The sequence below is a fragment of the Tiliqua scincoides genome, chromosome 9, assembly GCF_035046505.1.
Source record: "Tiliqua scincoides isolate rTilSci1 chromosome 9, rTilSci1.hap2, whole genome shotgun sequence".
In the NCBI taxonomy this organism is placed as follows: Eukaryota; Metazoa; Chordata; class Lepidosauria; order Squamata; family Scincidae; genus Tiliqua; species Tiliqua scincoides.
The window spans coordinates 37401215-37415121 of NC_089829.1; the positions used below are offsets into that span (position 1 = coordinate 37401215).

The 13907-nt window shown below is 47.4% G+C and overlaps 1 protein-coding gene across 1 annotated transcript in view; it reads left to right on the forward strand.

Moving 5' to 3' along the window:
* Positions 1 to 13907, forward strand: part of SLC12A4 (solute carrier family 12 member 4) — a 72967-nt gene that overhangs the window by 34018 nt on the left and 25042 nt on the right. Inside the window, exons 3-5 of the mRNA XM_066637884.1 lie at positions 5487 to 5618; positions 9463 to 9609; positions 11435 to 11489. Of these exons, the coding sequence (XP_066493981.1) occupies positions 5487 to 5618; positions 9463 to 9609; positions 11435 to 11489 (334 nt within the window). The remainder of the gene's footprint in view (positions 1 to 5486; positions 5619 to 9462; positions 9610 to 11434; positions 11490 to 13907) is intronic.

A 13907-nucleotide genomic window follows, 5' to 3' on the forward strand; every position in this document is an offset into this window, starting at 1 on the left:
ACCTTGAGCATTTGGGGTAAACACTCAGGAATGCTTCTCTATCACGCCATTCTCATAACATGGGGCCGCTGAAGCTGATAAGGTCATTTGTTTTGAACCTAACTTCTCTGCTTCTCATGGGAATAGTCCAATGGGAAGGCAGGCAGTTCCCAGATGGGAAATACAGGAGGTGGCTATTGGGCCCTACAGACCCCCTATAGTCAGGGAGAGTGTTCTGGAAAGTGGACTAAATGTCCACTAGACACATGTCCATCTTCTAGAAAACTTTCGATGCTCCATAAGGTGTTTGCTTGCAGTGTGAGTCCTCGGCTGTGTCCCTTCTTGCCGTTGGATTGTTTGGGATGTGGCATCCTTCTTCTCCCTTTGTCCTGAGTTGGGAGCTTCAGGACACCTGATAGTAGCAATGATGATACTTTCCTGGAAACCAAATAGCTAAAGACTGAGTTTAAACAGTGGGAGCACTGGAAGCTGCTACATCCATAGCCAGATCACTGGCCTCAGCAGAGTGAGGCACTGTGACTGCCCACCGTTTATCCAGGGTTTCAGGTGGGGTCTTTCTCTCTGACCCAGCTGGAGATGCCACCAGGGATTCAACCTGGAACCTTTTTAATGCACAGAAGATGCTCAGCCATTGTCTGATGGCCTGACCCAACCATGCACAAGCTCGTGCAAAGAGGATGTTTTTGAAGTTGCACTTCCACCTGCAATGTCTTTCAGCATTGTAAATAAATCCATCATTTAAGTGTAGGGCAGTGGGAGGAAATTATGAGCCTGTGATGTTAATCACCTGCAACCTGAAAGGGAGAGGGGAGTCGTCACGCTTTGCAAGAACATAAGAACATAAGAACAGCCCCACTGGATCAGGCCATAGGCCCATCTAGTCCAGCTTCCTGTATCTCACAGCGGCCCACCAAATGCCCCAGGGAGCACACCAGATAACAAGAGACCTCATCCTGGTGCCCTCCCCTGCATCTGGCATTCTGACATAACCCATTTCTAAAATCAGGAGGTTGCGCATACACATCATGGCTTGTACCCCAAAATGGATTTTTCCTCCAGAAATTTGTCCAATCCCCTTTTAAAGGCGTCCAGGCCAGTCGCCATCACCACATCTTGTGGCAAAGAGTTCCACAGACCAACCACACGCTGAGTAAAGAAATATTTTCTTTTGTCTGTCCTAACTCTCCCAACACTCAATTTTAGCGGATGTCCCCTGGTTCTGGTGTTATGTGAGAGTGTAAAGAGCATCTCCCTATCCACTCTGTCCATCCCCTGCATAATTATGTATGACTCAATCATGTCCCCCCTCAGGCGCCTCTTTTCTAGGCTGAAGAGGCCCAAACGCCGTAGCCTTTCCTCATAAGGAAGGTGCCCCAGCCCCGTAATCATCTTAGTCGCTCTCTTTTGCACCTTTTCCATTTCCACTACGTCTTTTTTGAGATGCGGCGACCAGAACTGGACACAATACTCCAGGTGTGGCCTTACCATAGATTTGTACAATGGCATTATAATATTAGCCATTTTGTTCTCAATACCTTTCTAATGATCCCAAGCATAGAATTGGCCTTCTTCACTGCCGCCGCACATTGGGTCGACACTTTGCTTCCTGGAGTTTGCTTCCTGGAGGCAATTCTGACTCCCCACTTCCATGCCAGGCGAGTGACTGCTTACAAAACCCTAAATGAGGCTTTTCAATGAGAAGAAGTAGTAGTCCCAACTCTGGAATGCCTTTGTTGCAGCATCAGTGCTTTGAGCTTGGAACCTTTTGCATCGCATCACAGACTAGAATCCTCGGCCTCTTGGAACAAGATAATCATTTTCCCCACCATGGCAAGTGCGGCTGTGATGAACGTGGAGGCCTGGGGAGATGGACCTTCGCTGGTTTGTGCCTCACTACTGGAGCAATCCCACGTGCAAATGGGGCGCTTCTGGCCTGGCTTCTTTTTGGAGAAGCTGTTAGCCACTCAAATGCTAACCCCTCCCCCCAAATGCTGCCAGCAAAGGACTATAAATAGAAATTGCCTTTCGTTTTGATAAAATGAAAAATTGCCCCTGATTTTTATGTGGCGTCCGCCAGCAGTGACCGGTTTCTTTAGCCCACAGTTGCTGGCTTCCTCCTGGCCAGGCTGCTCAAGAGCCAGAATAACCAGGGCTGATGCCAGGCCTCCCAGCACCATGGTGGTGTGTCAAGAGCCGCCCCTCTTGCATAGTGCGTTGTGATGCCAGGCGCCGTTGCCGCTCATCCAGTTATGCACCAGCTGCCTCCTTCCACTGTCTGGATTAGAAAAGGAAGAGGCACCTGAGTGGAGGAGAGTGGCGAGCTAGAGTGGGAGGTGCTCTCCTTCCCACACTTCCTTTTTGGCACCACACTTCTCTTCCTTCTATAAGGAGGAAAGGCAGCAGAGGTGGACAGACTGAGGTGCTTGGTGGGCACCCCTTACTTACCTGCTGTTTTAGGAGACTGCCTCCTGCACTTGAGGCTCCTGGCATGGGGCAGACCATAGAGGTGGGTTCATGTGACCTGGTCTAAATGACTTGGGTTCCAGAAGGGAACCCCATTCTTCTGTATAAATCCACCCATCCCTAAAGTCTGCTGGCAGGGAGGATGCTTTTGCAACTCCTCCCTCACATGTGTTTGCGGTGAAAGGAGATTTATAAGAGGACTTTCCCAGTGGTCGCCCGCCTCTGCAGGACTGGCTCCCCTGCTTTTCATTTCATTGCTCCTGAAGACACATTCATTCACTTTTCCAGATTATGATTAATTTCTGGGTTTTGCTCCTTTGAGCAAATTTGAGCTGTTTTAATGATGCTTTTATTGCTTAATGCTCATTTAAAAAAAACAAAAACCTTTCTTGTGTTTTTAATATATTGCTAGCTGCTTGACAGCCCAATCCTATGCATGTCTACTCAGAAGTAAGTCCCATTAGAGTCAATTGGGCTTATTCCCTGGAAAGTGTGGATAGGATTGGGCTGTCAATCCCTTTTGAGAAAGAGGCACAATAATACCAGTCTCTTAAAATAAATGACGACCCCCCCTCCCTGCCCCGCACCAAGTCATCCCAGTTTCTCATGTGCTTGTTGCAATCTCTAGAGAGGCATGCGCTTTTCAAAATTTTCATGCTCTGGTATTGAGCACATTGCTTAAAAAGGGGGGTTGCGAGGACAAGCAGTAATGTCAGCTGCACTTGCAGGGATGTGTGGAACACAAGGAGCCAGGGTCGGCTTCCCACGTTCAGAGCAACTTTCTGTCCCTCCCGAGAAGTCCTCTCTCCTGCTCGGTTGCTTGAACCAGATGCCGGCAAGCTGTCACTTTACCAAGCCGGAGTCAGTGCCACACTTCGGTCTGTGCTGATAGTTTCCACGGAGATGGCTCTTTGGTCTCCCGTGGTTGCCCCAGCAGGCCTTTGGGCACCTTTTGTTTGCTCCTTGGGATGTTTGCCTGGTTGCTGTGCAGAATGTTCTGCTTGGCTCCTGTTGGTTTCTGGCCCCCATCCCCCCATGCACCACTTGTGACGATTGATGGGAAACGTTGAGACGGACTTGAGCAATGCAGGCTGCTTGTTTTCTGCAAATGTGGGACCCCCTTTAGAGAGACCCCTCCATTTGGCAAGCTGGAAACCCTGAGCTTTGCCAGGAATACAGGGAGCCAACTTGAAACCGAGTCTAGCCCTCAGTATGGTGGAATCTGCTGGAGTAGCTTTCCATGGTTTCCAATGGGAGTCTTTTCTTGCTCTACCTGGGCATGCTGAGGACTAAACCCAGGTTTTAGTCATGCAAAGCCGGTGGTCTGCAGTCCTCATTCTTCTTGTCTCCACAGAACTACTTACTCAGGGCCCAACTAGAAGTGATGCAAGAGTTGCCGAACTGGAACTCCCAACATCATTTTCTTTTTGCAGAAGCAGCTGCTGTGGGTGGGCAACTGGGATCAGGGCCATGAAGGGGTAAACGGCCTGGCTTAAATTGTACCCATCAGTTTTCCGCTCTGGGATGCAGAGCAGCTTTGGGGAGGCAATTGAATTTGGGAGGCCAGTGTGCAGGCAAGAGTGACCCCCTCATTCCCCTTGCTGCGAACACTTTCTGATCTCTCTTTCTCCTGTAAACACACAGACACATTCTAATAACTCCCACATCTTGTCTGTTTAGCCCTCAGCCCCTTTTTGAATTCTATTTATAGCCTCAAAAATCGGCAGCACGTTCACAGGGCAATTTCAACCTCCAGCCTGGATGTCAGCTCTGGATGGCAACAGGGCTGCCCCCATCCTTGAGGATGATTTGAGGCAGTTGTCTCAGGCAGCGGATGGGGGGGGAGGGTGTCCTCTTCCACTGCTCCTTTTTAGATTAGAAGAGGGGAACTGAGTGGAAGAAGAGGTGGGGGGAGGAGAGTGGTGGGCTAGAGCTCCAGAACTGTGGCTGGCTGCAAACTCTGGTTTCAAATCTTTGTTCTGAAGCCAGAGATCAAACCACAGTTGGGAGCTGTGGCTTAAAGAAAACAGGTTTCCTGGATTCATGAGCTGAGGAGAGGAGCATGTGAACCTGCGTATCTTCCTGTTTCCCCTTATGTCTGAACCAAGCACCTTGAACTATAAATATGAAGTATTTGTTACTACAGGTTTGTGCCACTTAACGACGGGGATACATTCTCCAATCCCTGTTATGCGATTAGGTCATTAAGTGAACATTTAGTCCAATCTCTTGCCTTTGTGGTGTAAACAGACATTCCCTGCCACACACTTAGCTGGCTGCACAGGCTATAGGAGATAGATTGCCTCTTCTTTGCATTAAGAACCTCTCTGTTGTGTAAACAGACACTTTGCTGCAGGTTTTGGGAGATGCGATTGCCTCATTGAGAGCATCTTTGTTGTGCATTGACATCCGTCGTTAAGCAAACGGTTGTTAAGCGATGCACACCTGTATTGGTATTATTGGCAATATTAATATTAAAGAGAGCCAGGGTGGTGTAGTGGTTTGGGAGGTGGACTTAGACCTGGAAGATCCAGGTTCAGACCCCCCCTCAGCCATAAAGCTTCCTGGTGACCTTAGGCCAGTCACTTTCTCTCAGCCTCACCTACCTCACAGGGCTGTTGTGAGGACAAAAGGAGGGGAGCAGCCGGGTACACCACCCTGAGCTCTTCGGAGGAAGGGTGGTAGAAAAATGTGAATAAATAAATAAATATTATCTTCATTATTATTCTTAACAGTATTATATACCGCTTTTCAACAAAAGTTCACAAAGCGGTTTACCGAGAAAAATCAAACTAATGGCTCCCTGTCCCAAAAGGGCTCACAATCTAAAAGCTGCAAAACACCAGCAGACAGCCACTAGAAAAGACACTGCTGGGGTGAAGAGGGCCAGTTACTCTCCCCCTGCTAAATAAAAGAGGAGCACCCACTTGAAAAAGTGCCTCTTACCCAATTAGCAAGGGTAATTAGCAAGGGTAATTAGCAATGATGGTTCATCATCATTATCTCACTTGTTTCCTTTCCAGGAGGAGCTGGATATTCGCCCCAAGGTCTCGTCTTTGCTCGGCAAACTGGTCAGCTACACAAACCTCACTCAGGGAGCCAAGGAGCATGAAGAAGCAGAGAATGTTGATGGCTCAAGGAGGAAAGTATCAAAAGTACGTCGCTTCCCCCACCCCGGTCCACGGCCAGTTTTTCATTTTCATTATAATTTTGGGAATCTGAAACACAGAATATTCCCTGTTTGGATTAGGAGGTCTATGCCAATAGGTAATTCAGAAATCAACAAGCTCATATTCCATCAGTATTGTGGATGATCTTGATTTTGAAGGTGGGAAAGTTGGTTGTAAGGGTGGGACAAATCCCAAGGCATTCCCAAGTCAGGGAGTCCCCCTAAAATAAGGCTTATTCTCTAATCCTGCCTTAGCTCAGCATGTGGGGAACCCAGAAAATGGGCTCCCTACATTATTTTTGGGCAAATGCAGCCGTGTTCAGGATCAAGGGGTCTATGAGATTCCCTGGTTCTGAGCACCTAAGACTTAACAGTATTTAACTGGGGTTAACTGGGGTTTAACTTACAGTTAACTGGGGTTAACTGTATTGCTTCTGGAAATGCAGGAGAAGTCAATGAAGCTGTTTCAGGACTGGCAAATTGCATTCCCCGTAACCCATGGCTTGCTGCAGCTGTTGGTTTGTTATGATATTTGTATCACCACGTTTCTCGATAGATTCAGGGCAGTTTTGCAGAGGCAGACTGAACATAAATCCATGTTTTCAAATGAGATTTTTTACAAATATTGAGACAATCTCATTGTCTCCACTGAACCTCCATTTCTGCAGGTGATTCCTTCCATAGTACACTCGTCATTCTGCTGCTGCCTCTTGCGCTTTCCAAGCTCTCGCAGGCAGCAGCACCCAAGGTTCAGGCTGGCATCTGAACCCATGTAGCTTCCATGTTTCCCCTTATGCCTGAACCAAGCGCCTTGCACCTGACTACAAATATGACAGAGTTTGTGACTTGTGCAAATGATAAATTGAGCCACGTGTGCTGCCATTATGTGTTAATGATTACCCACTTTCTGTGATCTGTGCAGCTCACGCATGGGACACACCTGGGCGGGCCACAGGCTGCCTCTGACATCCCAAGCAGGGCACCGCTAGTTTTGATATGTTTAGTGCTCGGAAGCATGACCTCGGTGTGCATCATGGAATAATGATCCCTTCCTGCCGTATGCCTGCCAGGAAAAATCCATATGTTTTAATTTCAAAGCGGGAGGCATTGATTGAGTGTCAAGGTTGGGCAGTGCAGTGGTTATTTCAGCGAGGCAGAAGGACCGATGGAGTCGATGTTTGTCCGCTAGGCTTTGTCGGGGGCGCTATTAATTATGAAGAATTTGCCATGTCTGTGAGCAAGAGTGAGCTTCTCCTGGCTGTGGGGCTTGGCAGCTGCAAGCTGGGGGACCTCCTGCTTTGCATGCAGAGGGATGTTAGGTTCAGTCCCTGGCACCTCCATGTAGGACAAGGAAAGACCTCTGTCTGAAGTTCTGGAGATCTGCCAATCCATTGGATAAGTCAATGTCTGGTGCTCATCTTGGGGTATCTGTCCCCTTCCTTCCTCCAGATTTCATGGCAGCTGGTCCCCTGCTTGCCAGTCTTGGAGGCAGAAGAGGTCTGGAGAAAGTGATGTTTGGGGCAACAGAACTTGCTTGCAGGCCATTGCTGGGGGGGGGGGGTGGCCAGCCCTCTAGGAGTGGCAGCTGGCTCTGACCAGGACTTAGCCCCCTTCCAAACACACCTGTGATGCTGACACAAGAAGAAAGTTCTGAAGAGGCAATACAAACGCTTAGCTTTAAAAGCGGAAGGTGGCTTCCTTGCCCCACCCCCAGAAGACTCCTGGTTTCCATGATAGGTTTGCTAGGAATGTACAGCCCTCACTGTTAACCTTTTGGCTACAAAAGGGAGCAAGTGACATGACCGAGAGCCAACTTGGGGTTAGGCTGTTTGGGGACCAGAAATCCTTCTTTAAAACCTGTGTGTGCGCGCAGTCTGAGAATTTAGGGGAAAGCAGGCTGTCAGATGGAAATGCTAACTAGACAAAGAAGCACCTTTTGTGACAGGTCTCTTACATTTATCCATGCTGGGGTCTCCTTTGTGCCTTTTAGATTGTGAGCCCCTTTGACAAAGCAAACCGTCTTGTTTGTTCAGCTAGGTAAGTCTGAGAATTATTATTAATAATGATAAGGTTGAGGATGAGGATAATTTATATACCGCTTTTCAACCAAAAGTTCACAAAGCGGTTTACAGAGAAAAATCAAAGAACTAAATGGCTCCCTGTCCCAAAAGGGCTCACAATCTAAAAAGATGCAAATGAATACCAGCAGACAGCCACTAGAACAGACACTGCTGGGGTGAGATGGGCCAGTTACTCTCCCCCTACTAAAAAGAGGAGCACCCACTTGAAAAAGTGCCTCTTACCCAATTAGCAGGGGTTAACAGTGAGAACAGTGTTTATTTTGATTGAAAAGTGCAATAAATAAATATAGATAGTGCATTCTGTTAGAAGGGGAATAACTGGGACAGTGAAATACTGGAGAATGGAAAGGACTTGTTTGCAACTTGTATCTTGCCCTGCTTTGTTTCCTCAGACCAGTGGCATAACTAGAGGGGTGCAAAGCGCTAAGTTTTGCAGGGAGCCTCACCGCAGCATGAAAGCGGCCCCTCCCCCTCCCCTTTGAAGCCATTCTGGGCGGTGGGAGCAAAATGAAGGTGTACGCCCCTTCTCTGGCATTCGCCTCTGTTTTGCTCCCGCTACCCAGAATGGCTCTGAAGGGGAGGGACCACTGTTTGCACACTGCAGTGAGGCTCCCTGCAAAACCTAGCGCTTTGCACCCCCTCTAGCTACACCACTGCCTCGGACCATCCCTACTCTGTGCTTTGAGCCATTTGCAGGTGGTGATAATGTTGTGCCAAAGCCGAAGGGGTGAGACAGCTTTCTAGTGCGACATTTCTTAGGGCAGCTTGGGAAAGTGTGGTTGAGCAATCCTCAGACTGAACAAGATGGTGATCTTATGGTAGATGATCTGCTTTGCTTGTAGGAATGTCAGAAGCATTCTAGCCCACCACTCTTATCTCCTCCACGCTTCCTTTTTGGCTCTCTCCCTTTTCAAATCCAGGAGGTTGGGGGAGGCAAAGGCTGGTGCATCTCTGGGTAAGGGGAAGGTAGCAGGTGAAGGAGAGAGAGTGACATTTGGCAGACCTCCTCGGGCCCTGGAAGGTCTTGAGACAGCCCTGTTACAAGGCTCTCGTTTTTAGTAATGATCCTTCCAAACCTTGAAACTGAATGAATGAATGTAACATAGATTTTAGTGCTCCAAAGATCCATAGACTATAACAGGGGTTCCCAAACCCCAGCCCGGGGGCCACTTGCGGCCCTCGGGGACTCCCAATCAGGCCCGCGGGGAGCCCCCAATATCCAATGAGCCTCTGGCCGTCCAGGTACTTGCTGCAGCCCACGCTGGGCCAGCGCAACTGCTCTCAGCATGAGGGTGACTGTTCAACCTCTTGCGTGAGCTGTGAGCCAAGAGCTCCTTCCCCTGCTTGCTGTTTCACGTGTGTGATACAGCAGTGGCAGCAAAGGAAAGGCTGGCCTTGCTTTGTGCAAGGCCTTTTATAGGCCATGAGCTATTGCAAGACCTTCATTCATTCATACAACTTCAATCTCTATTGTATTTATTTGTGTAAATTTATTCAAATTTGAAATGTAAATTAATTCTTTTTTCCTGGCCCCCAACACAGTGTTGGAGAGTTGATGTGGCCCTCCTGCCAAAAACTTTGGACACCCCTGGACTATAACATAGATTAGTTCTTCAGGGAACATTTTGGGTGCAAAAAGTGTTTATCTTCTTCCACTCATCGGAAATGGTGTAGGCAGCCCTTATGGTGGCCAGTGCCCTTTTCAGTGCAATTTGAAGCATCTTTTCCTGCATCTTGTTGTCTTTTCAGTCACCCAGCATGGGCACCCTAATGGGCGTCTACCTGCCCTGTATGCAGAATATCTTTGGGGTCATCCTCTTCCTCCGGTTAACATGGATGGTGGGAACAGCTGGAGTTCTGCAGTCCTTCCTGATTGTCTTAATCTGCTGCTGTTGTGTGAGTACCTTACCACATTGAGCACCTTCACACCTTGAGACACCTGTTGCTTGAGTACCTTGACACAAGGCTGCTTCCCACACAGGTCTTCTGGGAGCTTTCTTCTAAGTGAAATGCCTGGTCCAGTCCGTGTAGTGTATCTCTTACCTGATTTCAAAAGCGTTGCAATAGGTGGTGATTTGTTGGCCCAGGGTCTGATGCCTTTCTTATTTGTGTGTCCTGGTGAACATAAGAACATAAGAACAGCCCCACTGGATCAGGCCATAGGCCCATCTAGTCCAGCTTCCTGTATCTCACAGCGGCCCACCAAATGCCCCAGGGAGCACACCAGATAACAAGAGACCTGCATCCTGGTGCCCTCCCTTGCATCTGGTATTCTGACATAACCCATTTCTAAAATCAGGAGGTTGCGCATACACATCATGGCTTGTACCCCATAATGGATTTTTCCTCCAGAAACTTGTCCAATCCCCTTTTAAAGGCGTCTAGGCTAGACGCCAGCACCACATCCTGTGGCAAGGAGTTCCACAGACCAACCACACGCTGAGTAAAGAAATATTTTCTTTTGTCTGTCCTAACCCGCCCAACACTCAATTTTAGTGGATGTCCCCTGGTTCTGGTATTATGTGAGAGTGTAAAGAGCATCTCCCTATCCACTCTGTCCATCCCCTGCATAATTTTGTATGTCTCAATCATGTCCCCCCTCAGGCGTCTCTTTTCTAGGCTGAAGAGGCCCAAACGCCGTAGCCTTTCCTCATAAGGAAAGTGCCCCAGCCCCGTAATCATCTTAGTCGCTCTCTTTTGCACCTTTTCCATTTCCACTATGTCTTTTTTGAGATGCGGCAACCAGAACTGGACACAATACTCCAGGTGTGGCCTTACCATAGATTTGTACAACGGCATTATAATATTAGCAGTTTTGTTCTCAATACCTTTCCTAATGATCCCAAGCATAGAATTGGCCTTCTTTACTGCCACCGCACATTGGGTTGACACTTTCATCGACCTGTCCACCACCACCCCAAGATCTCTCTCCCGATCTGTCACAGACAGCTCAGAACCCATCAGCCTATATCTAAAGTTTTGATTTTTTGCCCCAATGTGCATGACTTGTTGGTTATTTTCCTTTGCTCCTTCGTTTCTCCTCCCTCCTTGGGAGTGAAGACTCAGCAGTGGCAGTGAGGAGAGGACCAGAGCTTCAGGAATGCTCTAGCCCACCACTCTCTCCTCCTCCGCAACTTCTGTTCCATTCTGTCCCCCTCTTTCTTTTCAAATCCAGGCAGCGCTAAAAGCAGTGATGGAGGCTCCATTCAGCCTCATGGATGAGCTGGCTCTGCTTCTCTTCCTCCAAAATGGGTGCCCAACTTCTGTTGCAAACCAAATCTCCAACACAGTAGGAACCAAGGGGCAGATAGGTCAGAATGTTGGGCTGCAGGCCTGCCCCCTTCCTCCCCCAGAGCAACCTCAGAGTGCAGATGGATTGAATGGACTGTGCTAGGCAGGAATATATATACTCCTGGAGAATGCAAAACTGTATTTGCTGTTGGTACAGTGGTGTTATGCAGGCTCCATGTACAGGAGCCAAATTTACACAATTTTATTCCTGTTAATATTATCTGGGTATTTAGTGCAGAAATTGTGACCACCTGGGTGCAGTATAACCATTTTCTTGCTAGGCAAAGAGTAAACGCATGCTGTGGAATGCACCACAGACTTGTTCCATTCTCCAGTGCATTTGCTTAATTCATACTTGTTGATTTTATCTGTTTTCATAGATGGTCTTTACATGGGTTACTTGTAAACTCTCCTCTCTTGTTGTCCACAGACCATGCTGACAGCCATATCAATGAGTGCTATTGCCACAAATGGGGTTGTTCCAGGTAACATACAATTTATTCATAGTTGGGTGCGATTTTAAGCCATCCAGGATTCAGGGGCTCAGTAGATGGTACCTGCAAGAAACAGTTGGGTGTTGGCGACCGACCCATCTTGACCTTTCTGAAGGACCCATAAGAAGTGGCAAGGCATGTCCAAGTTCTAGGACCCCTGATAACTGCTTCCTGTTAACGTTTGATCTAGTTGTTTCAAGCATTCAGGCTGCGGGAAGCCTGCCTCCCCATTGCTATAAGCATGTATGCTTATAGCATCCTGTAAAAGGAAGAAAATTTTCACATAAGGATCTAAACATAGGGGGAGCATGTGGGATGCCATGGAGATAGGGTTCCCCTGTATCCACGGTTTCTATATCCTTAAGGGGAGGAATTGGCCCTGGAATGGATCTCTCATGGATAGGGGGGGGGAATGCCTGTACTTGGAAGTCAGGGCTTGGCGCATCTTGGCCTCTCTGAAGGCCCCATGGGAAGTGGCGAGGTGAGCCCAAGTTCTAGGATCCCAGAGAACTCAGAGGAAACAACTGGATAAGAACGGTCCCAGCTCCAACTGTACTCTTTTAATGTATCCTTGCCTGGACTCCTCTGGCTTTTCTCCCTCACCTGTTGAGTGAGGATCCTCACAGAGGTAACCTCCGGGCCTCCAAGTCACATCTTCTCTGTGTTGGCAGGCAAATGGCAGAAGGTAAGAACATGCTGGGACCTGGCCCCTTTGGAGAGTGTAGCTCATACAGGTGTGTCTCTGGGGGTTCAGTTCCCAGGGTTCTTCTTTGTCTAGCCAGGTAGTTTTCAACATTTTTCTTCTCATGGCACTCTGACCTCTATGGCCTTTGCCTCTTGCAGTGTCACTTCCAGCTTCTGGCAGACTCCTCTGGGTTCTATGGCTCTGATTTTAGGATAACTCTGTAGTAACGAATTGTCCCTCTTCTGGTGGAGGAACAGACGATTCTTTACTACAGATAGTTGCCCTAGAAACAGCCACAGAACCTAGAAGAGTTTTGCAGTGATTTTCAACTGCTATGCGCTGCACACCTGTGGACCTTTCGTGGCACATCAGTGTGCTGTGGCACACTGGTTGAAAATTGCTGCTCTAGTTCCTTCCTTGTTGTCGGGGACTTGGTCCTATACCGAGTCCCCCTCCAAATCTGTTTCCTGGCTGTCACTCAGGATTGAAGTCTAACAGCTATATTGACAGAAAGAAAGTTGACAGGAATGAGAGAGAGGAGAGCCTGGGCTTTCCTTTCAAGTATGGGCCCATTGTTCCTAAATTTGTTTCCAATTGTTCTTGAAGCAAATGTCCCGGGAACTTATTGATGCACGAAATAGATTATCCTGTGTTAGCAAATAAGGACAATAGTCAACAAAACCTTTATTAGGCATAAACATTTGATAGGTGAAGACTCTGTACAGAAATCGTAGAGAGAGTATAAACCTAAGTAGTACCCAAATATATGTATGTGTGTGCACCTACGTGTACACACAGAAATGAACGTACATTAAATTTTACATACAAACATGAATTATTTAAAAGACAGAAAACAATCAGTTACTCTGCAGATCTTGCCAAGATGTAACCTACTCAATGATTACTTGGTACAGAAAGCTTGGCTCGATTCAGAATACTCAGATTTAGGAACTGTGCGACTGAGAGGGTTGTATGCTCTACATCACCTGCTAGAAGGAATTGAATTATATCTTTCTCAGAATGCAAATAAGGACAATATCTGAGGAGCAGGTCCAAGCTTTTAAGTACATTTGTCTGAATTGCCATAATGGAGGACTTTTATTACAAAAATTGTAACTCACTTCTTTTCAGCATGTGGAAGAAAAATATTTGTTTTTAGCTCTGAATTTTTCTGGGAACCTTCAACATGAAATGGCGATGTGCAAATATTGTCAATAAAAATGTGTTTTTAAAGTGTTGCATTAAAATCATCTTGAAATTTGTGTCTAGCAGCTGCTAGAGGCTAGTAATCTTAGCTTTTCTTCATTCCTCTTATGCACCGTCATAGTAGCCTCTTGTACACATCAGTCTCTGTTTGTGGGAGGGGGTTGTTTGTTAAATATTGTTGTTAAGAATAGTTACGCTCCATTTTTTCAACTAAAAAGCTCACACAGCCATTTCTAACCAAAATAAATAAATGGTTCCCTATTCCAAAGGGCATTACATTAAAAAAGAAAAAAGGCAGAAGACACACCAGCATGTAGGCAGGCACTGGAAGAGACATCATGCTGGGATGAAGATGTTGCTCTGCCCTATAGCAGAGGCAAAGACTGTGTGGGGGCTTTGCAAAACGTGTGGAACGGCAACGAGGGGGTGTGTGAGGGTGGGCTTTAATGCCTTGCCTCCACTGTGGTTCCAGTGGGGATTGTGCCCCCTTCCCAGTAGGGAAAAAAGCTTCCTTGAAA